The sequence below is a fragment of the Bombus vancouverensis genome, chromosome 4, assembly GCF_051014615.1.
Source record: "Bombus vancouverensis nearcticus chromosome 4, iyBomVanc1_principal, whole genome shotgun sequence".
Taxonomy (NCBI): Eukaryota; Metazoa; Arthropoda; class Insecta; order Hymenoptera; family Apidae; genus Bombus; species Bombus vancouverensis.
In genome coordinates, this window is record NC_134914.1 from 19,184,826 (window position 1) to 19,207,118 (window position 22,293).

General features: G+C 40.6%; 2 protein-coding genes and 1 long non-coding RNA gene across 10 annotated transcripts in view; 2 read left to right on the forward strand and 1 right to left on the reverse strand.

The window, feature by feature from the left end:
- On the forward strand, positions 1-10,723 carry LOC117161480 (alpha-tocopherol transfer protein). Of its 3 annotated transcripts, XM_076617781.1 has the most exons (6): positions 6-337; positions 491-513; positions 5,834-6,143; positions 6,734-6,828; positions 8,663-8,977; positions 10,294-10,723. In XM_076617781.1, exons 3-6 carry the CDS (start codon positions 5,981-5,983, stop codon positions 10,648-10,650), a joined length of 930 nt encoding a protein of 309 aa, XP_076473896.1. In that variant the 5' UTR covers positions 6-337; positions 491-513; positions 5,834-5,980; the 3' UTR covers positions 10,651-10,723. The 3 variants fall into 3 exon arrangements, with proteins under 3 accessions (XP_033198939.1, XP_076473896.1, XP_033198938.1); XM_033343048.2 differs by lacking the exon at positions 491-513 and having other exon boundaries at positions 1-337; XM_033343047.2 differs by lacking the exons at positions 6-337; positions 491-513 and having other exon boundaries at positions 4,298-6,143.
- Positions 10,620-22,293, forward strand: part of Ac3 (adenylate cyclase 3) — a 20,415-nt gene continuing 8,741 nt past the window's right edge. For 3 of the 6 annotated variants that reach the window (XR_013058150.1, XR_013058151.1, XM_033343046.2), the window contains exons 1-3: positions 12,988-13,539; positions 19,117-19,496; positions 21,424-21,708. Coding sequence is in view for 4 of the 6 variants with exons in the window: in XM_033343046.2 (XP_033198937.1) it covers positions 12,988-13,539; positions 19,117-19,496; positions 21,424-21,708 (1,217 nt within the window). In the remaining 2 variants the exon portion in view is untranslated. Of the gene's footprint in view, positions 10,724-12,987; positions 13,540-14,363; positions 14,481-14,510; positions 18,428-19,116; positions 19,497-21,423; positions 21,709-22,293 lie in introns of those variants that run through there. The other 3 variants (XM_076617778.1, XM_076617779.1, XM_076617780.1) reach the window with 3 other exon arrangements.
- On the reverse strand, positions 10,777-14,236 carry LOC143302557 (uncharacterized). Its single transcript, XR_013058154.1, has 3 exons — positions 13,948-14,236; positions 13,341-13,513; positions 10,777-13,267 (listed from the first exon to the last, which is right to left on the reverse strand). It is a non-coding gene; the product is annotated as an uncharacterized LOC143302557 (long non-coding RNA).

Sequence of the window (22,293 nt, forward strand, 5' to 3'; positions counted from 1 at the left end):
CGTGCTATCTACGGTCCACGAGACAAGAAACGTATTGAACTGTAATGGAAAAAGCATCAAACAAGTAGCAAGATAGTGGCACCGAATGACACAGCACTAGATCCTGCAGGAAGCATTGTCAGCCCGAGGAACGTTCGTGCATTGCTGGATCGGTGATTGTGCCACAATCGACGTACAACTTTCTCGCTCGCAGATTTACAAACACGGAAGAAGCTTGAAACCGGCCTAGTAGGTTCTACAGTAGTCGCAGTGTACGCAGGTTCGCGCTAGCGCACGGATCAAGTCACGTCCTTGACAAAGCAGCCCTGCTGAATCAGTGAAGTTACAGTTTGCCAGAGTAAGTACTTTGAAAGCCTTCGAATCCTCGCAGTTGCTTCTAAACCTTACTGTTTACTCTTGTCCTTTGTACGTATCCTTTCTACGTCCCATCGATCCTCGTTGGTTGCTAGGATCCAGTTGGTTGCTAGTTTTCAGTTTCTGGAACTTGCAGGTCTTCCGAAGCTTTTTCATCGAGTGAGTATTAATCGTATTTTTTGATATCTCGGAGTTGTTTGTTAGGTTTTTGTTTGTTTTCTTTTTCTCGAAGTTGTTGATCATTGTCGTTTACAAAGTTAGATGTTAATCTCACTGCAGTCGTCGAATTGTTATATGCGAATCTCACCGTCGTCTTGACGAACGAAGAGACCTTAAACGTTGTGACACAATCTACAGGAAAAAATTGACACGAAAAATTACTTAAAATAAGTTAACGATAGAATAACACGATAGTGGAAAATAGTTTTGTAAATTGTTTGGTAAATTTGTCAAGTTTTCTCAAGGATTTAAATAACCCACTGTACGTGAATTGCACTTTCATCCATCGTGAGTCGACTAATCGGTTAACATTCACCTGGATTTTACACACGAGCAAACAAAGAAAAACAGTGTTCGAGGAATGTAATCCCCTGAAAAACTGTCTGAAGAATAAAAGAAGCGGCACGTGAACGGTAACTGGAGCACAGTGATGCTTTAATGACTCGTTGAACGATTGATAGTTACGTCGTAGTTAACTGGCACGTTTGTAAAAAGAGACGTTGTTGCGGTAACGTTTGCAAGAACAGAGAAAGTAGAAATGAGACGTTCTTAGGCAGACACGTTCAGTGAAATTGCATCAACCAACGTAATGATGAATTATCGCATATTATGTTCCTATATCTAACTCGAGTTGCATATATATCGCTTTTCTATCTTTATTTTAGTTATTATATTTTATCATCTATTTTGTTTATCGCGTCGAAAAAGATATATTTTCCACTCAGCTCCAGAATAAATTTCTAACAAATTTTTTTCCAAATATAATTTGGTCTGTTGAACTCTGCGATATATATTTGGTCACGGTACATCCCAGTGGCGAAAACACCTGAGAATAGAGTCGAAATGATTGAAAGATATAACTTTATTGACGCAACAATTACCTCCACGAACTTTGAGCAGCAGCAGCTAGAAACGTTAGAAAACCAATAGAAAACGTAAACGACAAGATTCGTTGAGAAATACCTGATATCGTATTTCTCAGATACAGCTGAATTAACGACAAGGGAAAGATATCGCATATACGTAAATACAGTTTAGCTAATAAGCGTGAATATCGTTTCGTGATTATATAGTTAATCTGTCATTATGCTAACTTTTGTAATAGCCCTATAGTTGAAAAACGAGGGTTTATCGTATTATGTCATTCCGTAAATAGAATGGAAAGTGGAATTCTTTAGCAAAGATCGTAGATTTCCTGAACAATTATATTTTCATCGCGAAATTACGCGTTACGTTAAATGTTATTTATAGAACGTTGATATAACGAGGAGATAGAAGGTTCAATCGCTAAGATTCTTACTTTTACTTTCTCCTTTCCTTAATATGTGAATCGTAATACACCCACGACAAAAGTCGGGTACGAGGTTGTCGTTAGTGAAAGCACCGAACCGTGGATGCAGCAGGATGACCATGACATGTTTCGTAATCTCGATGACGTATTACCTTTGGACAACACGGTATCGGTATGGCTCGCAACGATCGCTGCAACCGTCGCATGTTGCTAGCGAGTTCACGCATCTAATTTGTTCGTGGCGCAATTCTAACTCTTCCGTGGTTTGTAAACTAAATTTTGTTAGTTGAAAAGTTTTCTATTCTCGGGTTCTTTAGTCTCTAAATGGCGAGTGAAATAAAATAGGTTCTTCGAAGCTGATGGAAAGCATTTGAGCACTAACTTAATTTAAAGATCAAGTAGTTTAGACGATACATCGACGAATTGTGTATATGCAACAAGGATTTTAAAGACACAAGCGGATAGGACTTTTAGTCGTTAGTTTTCTACTGGTTTATACATCTATCCGAGGATTTACGACCGCTAACGTTTGTCAAGTGATCGAAGATGTTCTTTGAACCATAATGTTCATTGATCCGTAGAAACCCAACCATAGAACACTACTCACCACCCACTACCACCGTATCTTCGTCGAGTTTCGCCGTGTCCCGTACTTTTATTTTTGTGCAACCTACGCTTCCTTTCTACCTACGGATAAACGAGGAGGCATAGAAAACGGAAGCTCAGCTTTATTCTCAGTCAGATTTCATTCTATGTTCGCAGCAAGATTCGCTTCTATTACGCTTTTACCTATAAATCTAACTATTTTTAGTTTCCCAGGTAATATCTCACGATGTGCAGCGCAAAGTCTGTCAACCGTGTCTAAGAAATCCTATCCAACCAAACTATCAGCGATCTGTTGAAAGATTGCACCGACCTTGGTGTTGTTTAGTCGTCAGTTACTTCATGCGCTAATGCAGTCGCCAGTGTTTAAAGTCAGCTCGTAACTTTAAACTTTCCCCACGAGAACAAACCGACTGTCTACGATGCCTCTTTGAACAGTAGAGCTGCACGATCGTTAAACATATAACGATCTGATAAAAAATCGCTAACGAGACAACTATACGCGAGAATGGCCTCTTTACAAGTTTTAGAAAGCTAATATAATTTATGAATTGACGTGTATAAGCATAATATTCGCCTTTTAATATACGTTTTGCCTTTTGACGATAATGATACTGTACAGTGATTAATATCTAATTCATACAGTCGGTAAGCTTTTTGCGTGAATCGTTTCTTTCAAAGTCTGTACTCTTTTTTTCTTAAGCAGACTCGAGTACCTTGAACTTTAGACGCTTGTTCGATTTGCGTGTTAAAACAATGATACCGACTCACGGTTGCAAAAGTAATGTCACGACCTTCGAAGTATGATTGTAAATAGATTATACGTGTCTTAAATAGATCTTTCGTGAGCTGTATATGTACAATACGTGCATTGGTCGCTTTCCCTGAAATTTTGCTCGTCGTTAGAACGCGGATATTTATGCGTCTACTTTTTTTTATTATTTTATTTATTGTATTTAAGGATTTAAGGTATAACAATGCACGGTACAGGAAATAACACGCCTCGGTATTCGAAAGTATTCGAACAGTTATACAGAATGCATTATGCGCGTTGTAGGGAAGTTTTTCAAATTTAACGTAGGTTCCGTTTCTTGGATTTCGTTTATAAAAGTATCAACTATTCCGTTGAAATATTTTCATTTACGAATGTAATTTTACGGTATCCGCGATGTATTACCAATCCATTTGAAACCGGCGACGCACGTGTGGAAGAATACACGTTGTCGTTATCGTTATCAGTCAATATTGGAAAATCAATTGAAGGAATAAGACGTAGTAGGAAGAATATCGCAAACTTTACACTGCAAAAGTATAGAGGCGCAGCACTGTGCGAAATGATAAAGTAGTATTGATTTGAAGTAAAGAAAAAGATGGGAAGTCTACGACTATTATCGAAATATTAAATCGTCGATTCCTCGGCATAATCGTTTAATTAGACATCGGTTTCTCGTGTTTATGTGTTTACGAGAAACTCAAAGGTGCAAAAATAGACGGATTTTTGCATATGTAATATGCAAAAATGTGGAAAATATATAGAGTCGCGGTACTTGCGGAGTCAAGGAAACATTTATTCAGATTCTATTTGTTTAGTATGTTCGTAAAAATGAATTTGCGTATGTGTACGTCCGTGATTTAATTATGACGTTACATATATGATACAACCTGTATTTATCGATTAATGATTCTGAGATGTTAATGCGGTAATGTTTTATTCGTTCTCGTAGACGCTATTCAAATAGTTTATATAATAGTAATTCCTCGATTATACTCTTCGCTGTCTATGACTATGCTCGTTCATAAATAGAGCGTAATATTTATTTAAAGAACTATTTTTTCGGAGTAAACGCTTTCACAGCAAAATTATCTTGAAATATCGTCAGTTCAAAAATATGAAAAAATAATGTACGAATTCGAATCGTTCTATGGAGCAGCGTGATCGTTTCTTTTAACATTAACGTTCTCAGTAAGGCCGCAGGTAAGAGGGAAATTGCAGTGTATTTTGAGTCGATGCAACGAGGTCGAACACCTTAGTTGCAGTCAGTTGCATCACCGATCGGCATCGCTGCTGGATCGACTCTCGTATTCGATTTGCGACTCCCATAACACCGTTTTTAAATCTCCTTTCTGAGAAGACCTAGCGATAACAAAAATCCAATTGAAACTGGCCAAAATTTCATTCAGCATCTCGCGACTGTATAGCAGGTGTTTTCGAACAATGTTTTTCCGTTGAACAACTGGCAAAAGCGTTTTTACAAAAAATTCCTGTCGAGTATTCGTTCGTGTCGAAAAAGGAGTTCTACAAAGTCATTCTGTAAAACTGAGAAACCATGGATCGGTCGTAAATCGGTAATCGTTCTCGCAGAGCGCATTTTTTGGAGAGAAAGTTACGTCGATTGTGTTCGAGCCAGGTGAACAGCAACCGATCGAAAGTCTTTGCAGTCGGAACGCGTTGTTTCGTGCAGGAACCGGAAGGATTCTTCGTACACGCATCACGCGATGGGTGATTCACGCTGGTGGCAGTTTCGTGTTTGATACACGTTCGTGTCGATGATAGACGAGGAACGAGTCTTCTCTCTGTGTCATTATCGCTACGACGATTTATCGTTAGTCGAATGCGAAACGAAACGTACGAAGAAAAAAGGAAATTTTATAAGCACGTAGTACCCTCTGATGACGATATCAGAAACTCGTATCGTGTTACTCATTGTTCTTCGAACGATTGATGTATTCTTCTTCGTAATTTCATGCGAACGAACTCGGTTGTAATCTGTCGAGGTAATGCAACGTTGGAAGTTGGATTTCTTAAACCAATCAGTGGTCGGAAACGTCTCAAAACAATTAATACGCGCGATCAATTCGATCTTAGGAGATAATTTCCTAGAGCGAAACCAAAGTGAATAGCGGTGCTTCGAAATATGTCTACAATTCCAGAGCGTCTCAGGTATTTGGGAAATTTTCAAAATTTGTTGATAAAGCGATTCGCTGTCGAAGGACGAGCTAGCCGTTCAAAATAATTCGTAAACGAAACCGAAGCGAATCGAAGTACGTCGAAACGTGTTTCTATCAATCGACATCAAGTTCGTTTCAAATTCTAAACTCGGTTTACCAATTGTCTGAAAGAAAAGCTGGCGGAAAGAGGCCGAATAAGGCAGTGACGAGTGGAAAGAAACGAAACCAGTCGTAAGCTGGCCGCGAATTGCGTACGGTGACTGTTGCGCGCGGCTGTTACAGCCTGCGACCACGCTGTCGAGGTTATCTCTCGATTCGACGTCGCGACGTTAAATTACGTTGATCCTCGAGTCCTGGGCTTAACAGTTCCTCGAGCGCAGTCAAACGTGGATTACGCGAGACTGTATCATGCCACAGGATACGAAGGACGTGCCGAATGGCAGGATCGGTGTAACCTTGAAGAACGAGCCGAAACCAGGAGCCGAGAGGGAGCTTCTTCTCGAAGAGGATTCGCCGAAAAACGGCGACATCGATGTTGGAAAGTGTTGCAACGATTCAAACGGTATGCCGGAATTCAAGGACGATCAGATCCAGTCGAACGACGAGGAGGTTTGTTTGGATCTTGGAGAACCCTCGCCGGAAGTGATGGAGTACGCCAGGAGAGAACTTGGAGAGACGGACGACGTTAAGTGTAGGACCCTTCAGGAATTAAGGGATATGATTTATGGTAATTATTATTGAGAAAGGGAGATTTACGTTGCCTAAAAGATACAGCGACTGGCGATAATATTTTAACCCTGGTAGAAACATTTTTATAATTTACGTTATGTGCCTCGTATATCGGTAAAATTGTATTGGTTAAAGTTAAAATTTCATTAGTTAAAGAATTGATTAATTAAAATTAAAAGCCGACTGATATTTGTACTTTGTAGCTTTACGAGTACTAAACTTCGAGAACAATATATTATACTTCATGCGAATATTTATGCAATTTCATATGTTTACGACTATACGTTATGATACATTATACGTAAGAAGATAGATCAACTAGATATTTGTCTTAGTCGCTATACGTTGAATATGTTTTGCATAATGTGTACGTATATCTTTGCGTTTCTAGCTTGCCATGAAAGAACAAATTTAGTCCATTAATTATGTCATTATTAATTATGTTATTATTATTATTATTGTTATTATTAAGAAGATCAAAATAGTTTAGCTCGTAAGAAACTTATACGTCAGTCGGAGGAATAATTAATCGAGATAGCCGAGTGAAAACGTGTTCTTTGTCTATCTTGGGAATTCTTTGTTCGACAGAGAGAGGAGAATGTCTGCCGCACAGGATGGACGATGACTTCTTGATTAGGTTTCTAAGGACGAGGAATTTCAACGTTAACAGGGCGCATAGACTGGTAAGTTTCATTAATATAACGAAACTGATACGATATTTCCTGAGAATTACGTAGTATGGTTGACTGGCCGAATCTTTTTCTCCACTTCTTCGTATTTTCCGAACGCTTTCTTATTAATTTCGTAAAAATATGCAAATCCATGCAATTAGATAAGTAGTTTCCTTGAAATTATAGCGAACATGTGGTATACTTAACACCAATTTATCGACACTGGAATAAGATAATTTGTAGGCTGAAAGAGGTAGCATTCGTAAAACGAGTCCAGCTGCAACAGTTGCATAATCCTGTCAAGGTAACTCAGTCGACTTGCTGCGATCGAAAATGTCTTTCCTCGAACCTATTTCTTTCGAGACTTTTCATTTTTCACGACTCGCGTGCAATTCGTTTCTGATCCATTGATACGATACGATTAAATAATACAATTAATTAATACTATCGTTTATTTCGATCTTTTCCGAATGGCTGTTTTCGAATGGCGGAATCTTTCTCGATCATTAGCGCGTGAATCATTGTATAAACGTGGTCGGCGACACCTTCTTCTCAAGCGATGACAAAAGCAATTGTCAAACAAAGAGACGGAACGAGCTGAACGTCAGCCGATTAGTTAGCTGACTAGGTTGAATCAAAGTTCACTTCGATCGTGAGAAGCAAGAAACTCGCATCCGTCGATTCAAGCGACTTTATTTCCAATGGCCATTCTATTTGCTCAATTATTCGATTTTCAAGTGCTGTAATCCAGATTCGAACGATTCTCGAGAGAGGAGGAAACCATCGAATCTACGAGATTCGATAAGATGGGTAGTCGCGATGTATCCCAAGTTACGACATATCGTTGATTCGTTGAAAGGGCGATATACCTTAGAAATCACCGATAAAGCACATATTCGATAAATGAAAAAAATTCGATTAAGTTAGAAAATTTACTTTTCTTTAAAAGAAGTTGGCGCGATATCACAAAATGAAACGAATTCGTATTTCAGTTTCGCACGTTTTCTCTTCGTGGCCATCGTTAACAGAGTTGATTGCGTTTTCGAGGTCGACCTTTTTCTGTCGACAAACTACGAAACGCTTGAATAATTGCACGGTTTGTACCTCGTCTTCTTTACGGATTAAATCGAACGCTATCGCGTTCGTTTTCTCTCGACGTTCCTTTGAAACGCCATTAATTATTGGTTGGTGTTCGTTGTTTGCTCCGTTTCTATATTTGAGCAACGATGATCGAGTTTGAACAGCGAGATTAAATTGCAAAGAATCTGTTTAATGCCGCGAGGCGTGGCCGGTGATCTTCCGAAAGGATTTTTGAAGAATTTAGAAATTAAAATTTGAATTTCCTTCGTCATTGGTAGACTACGGATGTTCATGGATTTGCGGAATATTTAAAGGTGCAAAAATGTAGAAAATGCTTGACGCGTTTTAAAAATCACAAATTTTTTATTATTACCGCTTATTCGATAGCAAGACAGTCTTTGCGTTTAATCGAACTTTACGTTCGGAACTCGACTTTAAAGCAAAGATCAGATCTCCTTAGGAACAATATCATTGAAACTTGGTTACAAAATTTAAACATTTTCCAGCATTTACGTTGTTGCGATATCGATTAGAGACTCGAGCAGAAAACGAATTCTAAGTAACCTCAATCGCGAGAAAGCCTCATCATACATATACAGCGAGGAGCATAACTGAATCAATAATCACAGCGTTGATGGCACGTGAAAAACTTGACGACAGTAAATAATGATTTGCACGAAGCTCGCGATTATCGAGTTCAATTACGCTCTTCACCGTACTAACCTAACCGAAAACCGCTCCTGTTTCTCAAAAGATCTTTCGATAGATCGTAAACTACTGCACCTTCAAAGAGGAACATCCGGAGATCCATCAAGATGTGTGTCCACTGGAGATGAAGCACATCGGCGAAGACGACGTGATGTCAGTGCCAGCTTACAGGACGCAGGATGGCAGGAGAATAATGATCTATCGACTGGGAAATTGGGATCCAAGGAAATATGGCGTGGAGGAGATCTTTAAAGCCACGGTCATCATTCTTGAACTCGGAGTTTTGGAGCCGAGAGCGCAAATCCTTGGCGGCGATGTAATTTTTGATCTGGAGGGCATCACTATGGCGCATGCGTGGACTATCACTCCCCAGGTATTTCTTTTTATTCTCTTTATTCCTTCGGGATAACGCCGATAATCGGCCAGATGATAATTGACGCTGTACGAGAACGAAAGAGAAGGGGAAACGAGAATCGAGCACTCGATTAAACGAAACTCAGTCGCGGAAGAAGCATCTAAATCCGAGAGCAAGATATCTTAGCTACCGGTATCGATCTGCTTTCAGCGTTCTTGAAACTTAAACCATCTATAACGTCCTTGAAACTAATCGTCTCTCATTTTATCCGGCGACCTCCTGTTACGTTTATTCATCCCGGCCGAATATCCGGTGAAGTGGTAGCTGTGTAAAGGCGGCACTAATGGTGTCCTTGAAACTTCAACAATTCGCAAAGTTCTCGACACAGATCTTCTTCCGTGCAGCCACTAACTTCTTCGTCGGACCCCGATCCTTCGTCTAGTCGTTGGTTCGACGACGGAGAAAGATAACGTTGTACGACAACGCGGAAGAATCGAGAACTTGCAGGTGGCCGAACTTTGACGTCACTTTTCGATCATTTTTCCTACTGTTGCAAAATCATTACAAAATATTCCTTCGTATCTTTGTCCCTTGCATTGGAGGATTTATCGTCACTGAGAAGTTCCAGATACGAGATCGTCGCTATTTAAGTAAATGTCAACATTTGGCCGATACTACTTCAAAAATTCAATATTCTTAAAAGTAAGAGGATCGTGTCTTAAATCTTAGTTTAGTCCAGTTAGTATGCAGTGACTGGAGCGTTTCAATTTTAGAATGTCAATTGCCGGTTTATTCCCTCGCATTAACTCTTCTCACAAACATCTCAATATCGATAAAGAGCATAGAATTAGGAAAATCTGCAAATCTAAAAGCCGTATTATCCTCGCGGTACTTTTGCACGATTGAGCTGGAGAACGTAGCTGAAAGCCGGCGTTAAAAGGAAATCCACTTTATCCTCCTCGAAATCTCGAGATATCTTACTGTTTCGATCAATGCAATTCCAATGTAAGCTTGATCAAGTTAACAGCTCATTGGGCAGCGATAAATTGCAGTAAATCATCGAGTTTCGAATGTTAGGAGATACGCGAATGTATCGAGTGTTGGAGATCGAGCGTGAATAAATTTCATCTGAAACGAGGATGAAAAAAAAGAAAAAGATAACGATTTGAAATAATAAATCATTGTATTTATTTCTAACAACCATTTTATTTCTCTTTCGAAAGTATAGCATAGGAGTAAGAAACGTATTTAGCTAAATGACCGTGATGTAATCGTAAAAAATGAATTTTTAACAAATTCAATAATCATCGATCTTCTCTTTCTGTCTTCGCTAGGTGGCCAGTATGGTGGTAGCTTTGATAGTGTCAGCGTTCCCAATGACGACCCACGCTATACACATCCTCCATCAATCCTGGGTATTCGACGTGATGTTCTCGGTATTTAAGCCACTTCTGGACGTGAAGATGCAGAACAAGATCTTCTTTCACGGTAGCAACATGGAAAGCCTTCACGAGCACATCTCACCGTTCCATTTGCCGAAGAAGTATGGCGGAACCAGGGAGGAATTGGCTTACTACAAGTGGATAGACAACCTCAGCAAAGTCCCTCAAATCGTCAAAGAGATGAAGCAAGTCGGCTACATAGTCCCTGAGGAGATACAGAAGCAGTTAGACCAATTGGTCGAGGATTGAATTAGGATGTGCCTCAGGGATTCCTGCGTTGCCAGTTCAATATTATCTTCCATTCTTGATTAACAGTAACTATGTACGTTTCATGGTCATTTATAGACACGTCGATCCAGTTAGGATTTGGCTTGACTCTGTTTTTTTTTATTTCGTTTACTTTTTTTTTTATATCATCGTTGCTTTAACGCGTTTCTTCCCTGTCAGAGGATACATTTTATTTAGAGTAACTATCACATTAGACGCAACTGAAGTATTGTATATTTTATAATCGATATTCCATTATTACGTTCGTTCCACGACTTCCTATATTTTTTACTATTTAGTGGTCACCGAGTACTTTCCACTATAGTATTGATTAAACGTTTTAGAAAAATCACTCTTCCTTCTTCTCTTTTGCCGAATCTCCATTGGACGCTAGAATAAGATCGCGAATTGATAATAAATGGATCCGAGACGAATTAATGGCTTGAAAAAAATCGACATCGTTCAATTTCCTGGGAAATGGAGGGACTGGCGTTGACTGTATCCATAGATCGAATCGAAACCTTCGTTTTCCCGGCAGAATCAAACGAAACGAGGGCTATCAATCTCCTTTATCAAGATACGAACATCGTTCAGACTATGTACGTTAAAAGATTGACGATTTATTAGCAAACGATCTCAAAGAAAAATGAATCTTAAGTTAAAGTTACGATTCGAGCTGATCAAATTTATTCGCTTTTTAATTTTTTCCATTTTAATTACGACAAACAGTTAAATTACGCGTATTCTGATGTAAAATTCTGAATATATAATCGACGGTTAATCGAGACCGATTTGCGTAACAGGTTTGAATAAAAACAAGTTTAAATATAATACAAGCGCGCAGTGAATCATTGGATTAGTCACGAGCGCGAAGCGCAATTATAAGTAAACCGCAGGTATATATTTCTAGAACTTTCGAAACAAATAACACGTAAGCGACAAATGAAAATTACGACTCGTGTCTATCGGAAATCGACTAACAATACTGATTTTTGTGCTCGACTTCGAATACCACGATCGAAGAATACGTTCGCTGTTCCGGTCTTCAGCGAAACTGCAGCGAAATTTCAAGAATTCTCGTCGAAGTTCGATCACTCGAAAACAAGTTGTAAGCGTTGAAATTGCAAACGTAACTGCATGCAAGCGAAGAATCGCAGCGACGTAAGCAAATCTGCTATTAGCTTTCGCAAAATGTGTTTCACGTTTATTATTAAAAAAATGTATCGTCTCTTGAAATCGTGAAAATGAATATCGTACCAAGTCAAAAGATAATTAGCAACACGCAAAAGTAATTTAATTATGAAACCAGAAAAGGGAAGATACTTTCTAAAAGTCAAGGATACAAAAGTAAATTCTCAAAATGTTGACTTACGTCAGAATGGTTTTCAGTCCGTCAGATAGGTTCGTCGACCGACGAAGGACGACAGGTGTACAGGGCAACCCCCTGATCGAAGTTCCTCGATCCGTGTGGCGAAAACAAACGAACGGTGCGCGAGAGCATCGGCTGACCGACATCGAAGCGATTCACGGAAAACGAGCGAACATTGTCAGCGCGGTGGTTTTAGCGAAGGGTACAGCTAGGTCGGTAGGTACGCGTAGGTAGGGCAGAGAGCGGCGCAGGTAGGGCCTGGCGTGGACGGCGCTGGGCTTTTGTGGTGGTTGATATCGACCCGGCGTTGTGGAGGGTCGGAGCTGTCGGGGGTCGTATGGCGCAAGCCTGGACGGTAACGAGGGCGAGGAGGTGAACGGAGGCGGTAGAAGCGGCAAGGAGCGGAGACGGATGGAGAGAGTGGCGGTCCGCTTCCCTCCGAGGAGAGAAGAAAGAGCACCGGCAGTAGTAACCCGGCCAGTACCCCGCGCGCGGGTGCAGCTGCATCCGAAAACGCCCGTGTGTGTGAGAGTGCGTGAGAGTGCAAAACGAGGCGTGTGTGTCCTGGTGGCGAGCAACGATCGCCACGAGGGTTGCGGTACAACGGATACCCTGCAGTCCGGTATCCTCGCTGTCAGCATCCAACTTGATCGAGGAAAAGCGTGTACTTAGGCGACGTAAACGCGGTTCACCGAGAAACCCACATCCAAGGTTGGGTCTGTCCGCGAACGAAAAAACGAAACGCGAGACTGAAATTCGTCTGATCGAAGTTGGTTTAACGCATCGGACAACGATGTTCCTGCGACGGTATCGCGTTCCAAGTCACCCGACCAAGTTTCCATGCGTGTAACGCGTGCCCCAACCGAAAGTATGTGAAACGAAGAGAAGCGGATAGAGAGTGAGTGAGAGAGAGAGAGTGTGAGAGGGCGAGAGAGAGAGATAGCAGCGCCATGTTACGAAGTCAAGAGACCTCGAACGAGGATTCCTACCTGAGCTCGGGCAGGCCGTCGAACCTGCTGCGGACGAGCTTCAGCAGCGCCAAGTTAGAGACGCTATATCGCGCCTCCTCCCTTCAACAGAGGCGGGGTGGCCTCGAGTACTTCCTGTTTTCGGCGCTCCTCTACGCAGCTCACTCGTTGATCACGCCTGGTCAGGAGCTATCGACTCGAAGCTTAACCGCCGTCTTCTTGGGATTGAATCTGGGCCTGCTGGCCTGGGCTAAACACAATCCTAGAGCGAAAGATGCGCTTTGGTCGGTGATTCCACACGTGGCCTGGAACCTGTCAACCGCACAGCTACTTACTCAGCTGTTCCTCAAGTCCACCGAGGTCACGCCTAGGGACGGACTAGGCTGGCTGTTGCTCATGCTCTACCTGCTGTTCGCCACTTTACCCCTCAGACTGCCCCTCTGCGTCCTCCTTGCCATTAGCACCGCATTGGTGTACATCATCTCCGTCGTTGGACTCTCCAAAGCACCTGCACAGATACCCATCGATGTTTTGGTAGGTGTTGCTTCACGTTCGTACCTTGATGTTTCTCCGATAGAAGAGAAACTGTTGGGTATTTGGGGCGAGGCTTTGGCGACGGGTCGAATCGGGGGTGTAAATTTAAGGCTCTATGTATAATACGACTATCCTATACCTACTCGATACCTTATTTAGATTAATCAAACGTGCATGATCAAAAACAAAAAGTCCGATAATTTATAATGCTTTATCGACTCGAGCAGAGCAATAAATTTACGAGCTTAAGCGGAACTTCGTGCTATCCGAGCTAAACAAAAAAGCAATAGCAGCCGCTGGGATTAGGACGTTTTATATTCTCAGCGATTGAACCTCACTCGAGTGATCGATTATCCGTTGAACGAGTGTCTCTATTATCCCCGTTGTCAGCCTTTTTAATTGACTTACGCTCTCGAGTTTCCCATCGTGGCAATTAGACCACAACCGCGGCTCTAACCAGCGTCTTCCTTCGAAATCGCGATATTTCACGGTATCGTTCGTTCGTTTCGATTTCACTCGACTCTATCGAGTGTCTCGAAGACGAACAACCTTGCGAAAAGTTGCTCGCTTATTTTCACCCGGGTTTCGTGTAATTTAATGATCGAACCGTGCCTCGTGACCTCACGAAAACAACTGTTGCCGCGGTTCAATCCGCTCGAACTAATTTGCCGTGTGGTCGCCGCCGCTGGCTTCTTACGTGTTTCGATCGATCGATACGCAACGATACACAGCGAGGCTGGTCGTGCGCCTCCAACGATCCATTGTAAAATAGCCGTGGCCGGCGCGCGTGACAACTTTTCCACGTTCGAGCGGCTAAGCCCTCGATTATTTTCTATTCGAACGCCCCTGCATGGAACGTTGAATGGAACCGGAGTTCGCGATACACCCGGGACTGGCTTGCTATTTTTGAAAATACCAAGCTACACGGTTGGAAGGGATTGGTAAGTTTGCGGTCTGCGGCAGTTCGAATTTTAAATAGAGCATTTTTCTCTCGCTCGTTGCTGTTGTCGATAGCCGTGGGTGGACGTTCGCAGAAGTGTTTTTCCCTTTTATTTTTTGTTAATCGCTTTTAGCTTACGCATTTCGTTGAAATAATTATTTTATAGGAGCTTCGTGATTTTACAGGGTTTTTATTCTAATTTTAGACGAAGCCCGTAGAATTTATAGAACTCGCCGCGTTACGACGTCGATTAAAATAACGGATCTTTGGATTAGATAGCTCGTTTTATTTTTTAATCAGCATCCCCGGTCGTATTAGCCGATATAAAATGTAATTTCGTGTTTCAACGTAATATCGAGTGATCATCGTCGGGATAGAATCGGTTTGGCTTGGATAATTTTTCGTTTGGTTTAAAATAAAGTCTTTCGGAGAAACGGCAGATCGAAATGGGAAAAATTAATGGAACAAATTGAGATAGAAAATTTGCGAAGCATACCGGTCGTGCAACAAGTTAACACTCCAGTTGATTACGTTCCCAGCTCGACCAATTTATAGGAAGCCATTTTCGCTCGCTGTCAATTTTTATGGGACAATTCGTTCCTGGTAATAAATAACTGTAATCTCGGAGATACCACTCTCTTACCATTCTCCATCAACCTGGACAGTCTATCAACGAGAAGTTAATTGAAAGATTCTAGCTTCTCACGCTTTAATCTAAACACGACATTTTATTTTACCTTTAACGGAAATACGATGCTTAACATTTAAATGTAATAATCTTAGATCATGCGTGTTACCGGTTTCGCAAGGGCAACGTTACATTTTCATTCATATTTTATCGAATCGTTGGAAGGGCCGCGTTTACCTACATATGCAAATATTAAAAATATGAAAACGAAGAAGAGAAGGATACCACAGCTAAGATATACGGAAACTGTTAAGAACACGACACCCTGCTTAATTGTCTCAGGGAAGAAGCACAGTTACCGTTTCAACGAACAAGGCCACCGTTCCCGAGTTTTTAATCAGTCTGCTCTACGAATATAAGCGGCGTCCAGTTTAGCCAGGTCGCTAATTAAAGCTGCTACGTTCCTCCGTGAAAGGGGCGAACGGACAAGGGAAGTTCGTAATTAAACTTCGCGTTTCTGATCCGTCATCGCCGGAGTGAACGCTCGAATTCAGGGACTCGATGATCGAAACGTCGTTTAATCGAGCTTCGATGAGGCTCGCTAATGAACGTGAGAGAATTGGCAACGCAAATTCTTCGGTCCGCCTCGTGGAAGAGCGAATTATTAAAGAAAAATTTCAGAAACTGCAGCTAACGAGACTGACTCCTGAATAATTCATAGACACATATATACAGGGTGGTTGGTAACTGGTGGTACGAGAGGAAAGAGGGTGATTCTACGCGAAAAAAGAAATCAAAAATATAGAATAAAAATTAAAAAAAAAAGTTATAACGGATCTCACTGCAGATCGTTGTCCCGATGGAAAAATTAAACAAAAAAATTGTTATTCTATATTTTCGACTTCCTTTTTTCGCATAGAATCACCCCCTTCCCGCTTGTACCATTAGTTACCAACCACCCTGTATATATATACGTATGTATTACCACGGTTGCTCGTCCAATTCTATAATAATCGTATTTGCACTAGTCAATGTCTTCTCTATTGCATAACGACAATGTGTAATCCAAATGAAGATTCGTTTCACGCCCCTAACCCTAACTCTAATGTAACTCCGACATATATGAAAATGAAGTTTAAGGTGTTTCATTGAAACTTTTGAAAATAACGCAAATTCTTTCGTACACCCGATGCAAACGTAAATCATTACACGAACGTTTCGACGACGAGATTATACTCGCGACTAGTTTGAAAATAATTACTTTCTTTGTCGCGTGACACGATGATCGATGCGTGGAAGGAGTGAGTTTGTACACAGAGTGAATTAGGGTTGCACGGATAGAATTTATGAATTTTTGTGTTTGTCGGGCATCTATATTCCAACCCTGTTGAATTAGCTTCATTTTTCTTCGTGGCTCGTATATGTTGCTTTAATTCGCAGTTCCGAGGTCGGAAATTATGCCCCGGGGTAAATTTACCGAACGTTCTACCGTCACGAGCTGGAAAATCGTTCGCTAAAATGAGACGCAACGTCGACGTCAGCTTGCGTTCAGGCCTTCGTGAAAGTCTGCAGTGTTTCGCATAAAAAGTAATCAACTTTCTATGCGTAGCGTTTTGAAATTTACGAGAATTTTGCGGTGTAACGAGACTCGGTTATCGTCTTCCTTCTGCAAATCAGTGGAATCTTTATGCAACGCGGTGGCAACAGTTTTCCCTTATTATACATATTTATCAACCAACCAATTTATCAGATGACCAACCAATAGCACGTACAGTCGAAGCAAACGTTAAAATTCTTCAGAATCTCTGAATATTAGAAAATTAATTCTCAAAGAAGGAAAATATCCATCCTGACGATTTGTATCCGTTTTCCACTTATTATCGTTCGGAATAACGGGGTTGGCGGTCTACAAATTTGTAGTGAACCGTGACGAAACAGTGGATAGGAACTCTGTTACAAATTTTCCTAAACAAGAACGACCACGAAAGCGAAAGTTCCAGTCGTGCACGTGGTTCTATCGTTAGTAACAGTCGAGTAGAGTTCAGTCAATGGTTGTTTAAAATAGAGAGAGAAAGAGAAGAGAAGAAAGAGAGAGAGAGAGAGAGAGAAAACTGGAGACAGAGAGATGTGCAATGACGCGACATGCTGCCTTTCCATGCACGACATACGATCGGTTTTCAATGGCAGGAACGTTTCTTTGAAAGCCATCGGCTCGATCACGGAAATCACCGGCTCCATCTATTCCACCAACGATTGCAATGATCGTTGATTGTTGTTCAATGAACCCTTTATCAGGGTTAATTAAGGAGCTGTCAACCCTTTCATCGAGTAACAAGCAGGTACAAAATGGGTTGCGTTAAATGTCGTTGTTAAAGGATTTGTTAAAGGATTCGAGTTAAAGGACGATGGATTTATCCATGGGACGTAAATTATTATACGAGAAAGTAACGATCAACGATATTCTAAAACTTATTTTTTAACTAATTGATAAAAGGTACAAGTCGAGGAGATTTACGCAGAAATTACCATAGAACAATCGCAAAGATTTGATAGATCATAGAAACTATCAAAGAAATCACAGAAAATAGTTGCAGAAATTTAGAGAAAACGAGAAGAGAAGATCTACTAAGAAATGTTTACAAGGCAAATATTACTAAATAATATTCAACGAAGTTATTGGTCTATAAAAGCGATAACTACGAAAGTGTTGTCTGTGCTAATTTCTCCGCTGTGGAACGTTCAATTACGATTTTCCAATTGTCATCGGGGACACACGAACGGACAAAGGCGGTACCGGATGAATAAGAATTCGTCCGTTCTGTAGTTTTCCATGTAGAATGCGGAAAATTAGAAACAGCACCGAGGTATGACAAGCGATACAGGTGTTGCAGCGATTTCGGCCAGTCAACTGGAACACGTGAACGTATTTGAAAGCATTCTCCGAGCCGATGCGAAGTGAACAAAAATGGATTATCGATCCGTTGGTTTGCTGTATTCAACGACGTTTTTCGTTCGGTATTTAGGAACGCGGAACGAAATGGGGTGGGTAGAAATATCTCTCGTATTAATTGTTCCGATGCGTTGCAATTGGGAATCGTGGTTAACCTGGAATCGATGAAAGGCATTCCTAACAAGAGGGAATAATTTATCGGTGAATACAAAAAGGTCGAGAGCAATGGAATTGAGAGCTTTGAGAGCGTTCTATATGTTTTTTTTCACTGGGTGGATTAAGGTGGATTAATTTGTTCGATGAAATCAATCGAGGAGTTCAGTGAAAAAGTGGTACACATGTATTCTTCTTCTAAAAATCAGATACAGCTGTGGGAAAAAAAACGTTTAAAATTAGTTATCTTGTATTAGTATGTATATATATTCGTTTTATACACGTATTAATAATTTTTGTAATAAATATTTTTCTACCATATTGCTGTCAATTAGCTATTCTACGTAGAATATAAAAGTGACAGAAAAATGGTAGCAATGCAGATTTAAACACATCAGATAATTTACCACGTGTTCAATGAAATTAACTTATCGATACACTCAATGATGCAGATTTCAGTGATTTTCGGGACTTTCGGAACACGTCAAATCGCACGTCAAATGCAAATTCGTAAAATTGCTTCGTACAATTTCTGTCTCGAACTATGATGTTTCGAATCAAATCGCGGATTAAGGGACAGCCTATGCGGTTAAATAGCGTACAATTTAATTTAATCGATTGATTTCTCAGAAATTATTATCAATCGACTGCCAATACGCAAATTTAGTACGAAAAGAGAAAACGTCGTTATTAAATTTATAAAACTGCTATTAACGTTGAAAATAACGTTCGTCGTATGCTTTATTATAATTCGATCTGAACATTTCCTTTTGACACGATGTGTTTTAAATACAATTTTATGAACAAATCGAACCGCAATGATCGTATTCCGTATAACCATCAACGTGTTTAAAGCGATTTTTAAAAATTAAATGTTCTAGAATTCTTGCAAAATGTTTCTTCCAGGTGCTGACAGTGACGCTATCCATAGGCGCCATGCTTCTGGGTGCTTCCAGTTACTCTCTGACCGAGTTTCAACAACGTAGAGCCTTTTTAGAAACCAGACAGAGCCTGGAAGTACAACTGGTGATCGAGGAACAAAGCGCCGAGCAGGAAAGGCTGCTGCTTAGCGTGCTTCCGGAACACGTGGCTGTAATGATGCGACAGGACCTAGGCGCCTCGCTGGATACGCAGTTCAAGAAGATTTACATGTCCAGGCATGAGAATGTCTCGATTCTGTATGCGGACATTGTTGGTTTTACCGCGATTTCCTCCACGTACAGCGCTAGCGAACTAGTGAAGATTCTCAACGAGCTATTTGCTAGATTCGATCAACTCAGTGAAAGGTAAGCGATTCAGTTTTGGAAAAATCGTTCGACAGAGCCTAAGGAGCGATGCAGGAATTTTTGTTAGAATTAGAATCGATAGGACTGACTATTATTAGTTCGATTTTGACGAATTTTTTGAGTAGATCTAAGAAGTTGGTACGCGAATTGTTGCTACAATTGTCAAAGTACAAGTTTTAATACAATACACGTAGAGAGAACAAATTTTAAGCGAGATTATCAAGCAACTGGCATTCGACAACGCATTCAAAGAAATCACGAAATAAATCTGTACCCGATTACCGGGATTTTCGCGAATATAAAGTTCAAAGGAAACGCACGTTGCTTTTGTCAACGGTACATGCCTCGAATCGACCAGTTGTCGATAAACGGTGAGACGCACGATCGAATTAATCGACAGCGAAGCTATCGACACCGCGAAAGAATTCGTTCGTTTACAGTCCACTCGGCTGTGACCCGGTTAGAACGAACGCGAAACGCTTTCACGAGCTCCATTCCACTTTTCTCTCCTCTCTCTTTCTTTCGTATACGGAGAATAATGAAAATCCTGAAATTGCCAGCCGCGAAATTGACTTTATCGGAAAATTCTGGCCAGTCCCTTCTTCGTTTTCTCGATCGTTCTCGAAGAGAGATAGACTCGCGAGTCCTTCACCTGGGCGTCTCCGACAATCGATACATCTGAGGACAAAGTGGTGTATCATTAACGAATTTCTATCGCGTGATATTTCATTCTATCGAACCGTCCACGTTCGAACGTCGCAAGAGGATTATCGGAAATACAATGACTCGTGAAATTATTTGAGCATTTACTATAAATGAAAATTTTCTATCGATGCATCTCTATAGCGCTGATCATAAATATTCGTTGTCATTAAATATTAAGACATATTAATATAGAATAATCGATCGATCGTTCAAGCGTTGTTGTAATTTCTGCAAAATACGTTTGCATTGTGTGCAATTGTGTTTCGTTACGATGCTAATGAAATTCCAAAGCGTCTTGTAAAGCGTACACAATACATTCACGGACGGTTTCTATGAATATTCAAATACTTTCCCGAGCCACTCTACACCGTGTTTTTATATTCTGTTTAATTAATTTACAGAAATCCTCTGTAAGAAAGAGCACGAGGATTAAAGTCGTGGAAGAGGGACGAAAACGTAACGTTAGCGAGAACCATCGAAATCGTAGGTTTGATAATATCCAGATCCAATCGAGTCAATTATCTCTGGTTAAAATCGGTTAAATCTGGGTTTATAGAAGGTAGATGATTTAGCCCTTGCAGCATCGGTAGTGATACAGGTCAATGTATAATTTCAGCGGAACATCCTTCGCTTAAGACGCTCCTTGACACGTACTTTCCTCTCATTTGCCAAATAGCGGCTTCAGATCCAGTGAAAAATTAAATCCTCCTTCCTTACTTTCCTAAATCGAAATTCCCGCCACTCAACTGCATTTCTATGCGAACGCTTCAATCACGAATTCCTGGTAGCTTAATCAATATATAGAGCGGATTACGTGTAATCCATCGCGCATCAAACTTTCGACGATTCTCGAGCATTTTTTTGCTCGGAGAATTTCAATTTTTATCTGCTCGTGTTTTATTTCGATTAGAAATTCTTCAATTAACTTCACCTTTAAAAGATGAAAGCTTGGCAATTAAAAGCCTATTTTCGTATCGATAGCCAGTTCAACTTTCACTGTTATTTACTTGGAAAATTTTACTTTTGCACTTCTCTTCTTTTATTCTGCAATTCTCCTCTTATATCTTATAAACTTTGCCTTTACGCTATAAATTCAACTACTATACTTTACATTATACCGTGGATTTTACATTCAACTATCGTACCGTGAATTCTATTATATCGTAATATATACCTTAAGTTGCATTATTTTCACGCACAATGATATTTCGAAAACCTTTAGATACGAGCAGCTGCGAATAAAGATCCTCGGCGACTGTTACTACTGCATAAGTGGAGCACCCGTGGAAAGACCAGACCACGCTGTTCTCTGTGTCTATATGGGCTTATCTATGGTGGACGCCATCAAGTACGTGCAACAAAAGACCAATAGCCCTGTCGACATGAGGGTGGGTATACACACTGGTGCTGTGTTGGCCGGTGTCCTCGGACAGAGACAATGGCAATTCGATGTGTACAGCAAGGATGTCGAACTCGCGAACAAGATGGAGAGCAGTGGAATGGCGGGGTGAGAATCTCTTTTCTTCTTTCTCTAAACATTTCAGTATTATTTTGTCGGAGTTGAACAGAGTGTAGTTAAATTTCACAAGGAAAATTCGAACGAATCGTGCGTAGGCTTCTTTCTTCTTTGGAAGCGAAGCAAGTACTCGAACACGTCTTTTTACAAATAAAAGAACTATCGTAAAGAATATTTATCAAAGGTGTTTAAATTATACGAAGAAAGGAAAGAAGTAATCTAGGTGATTTATTTATCTTGCGCCTGTTTTTTGTTTGCAAAATAGAGGAGTATTTAAATATACTTCTCAATATAGAATTATGTCAATAATAGACTTTTATATACTCGTTTGTGGAAAATTCCTTTAAAAAAGAAAAAAAAAAGAAAGAAACGATATCAGTATTGACGTTCTGACTTCTTGACCTTGTCAATCCCCGAAATTCAAAAGGGATAAAGTAGAAGAGAGGCGCGAGGAAGCTGCCTGATTCGGGAGCTAAACGATATCGATGCGACGACGTATAAAACGCGTCCTTGACGTCGGTGGACACGTAATGAGCGCTCTCCGTATATCTTTGATATTAATTACCTGGTGAAACG

What these genes read in the sequence shown, in the direction of transcription:
- LOC117161480 (XM_033343047.2), top strand. Translation starts at nt 5,825, where the DNA reads ATGCCACAGGATACGAAGGACGTGCCGAATGGCAGGATCGGTGTAACC. An exon ending in ATTAAGGGATATGATTTATG is followed by an intron (nt 6,144 to 6,733) that starts GTAATTATTATT and finishes TTTGTTCGACAG; the next exon opens with AGAGAGGAGAATGTCTGCCG. An exon ending in TTAACAGGGCGCATAGACTG is followed by an intron (nt 6,829 to 8,662) that starts GTAAGTTTCATT and finishes ATCTTTCGATAG; the next exon opens with ATCGTAAACTACTGCACCTT.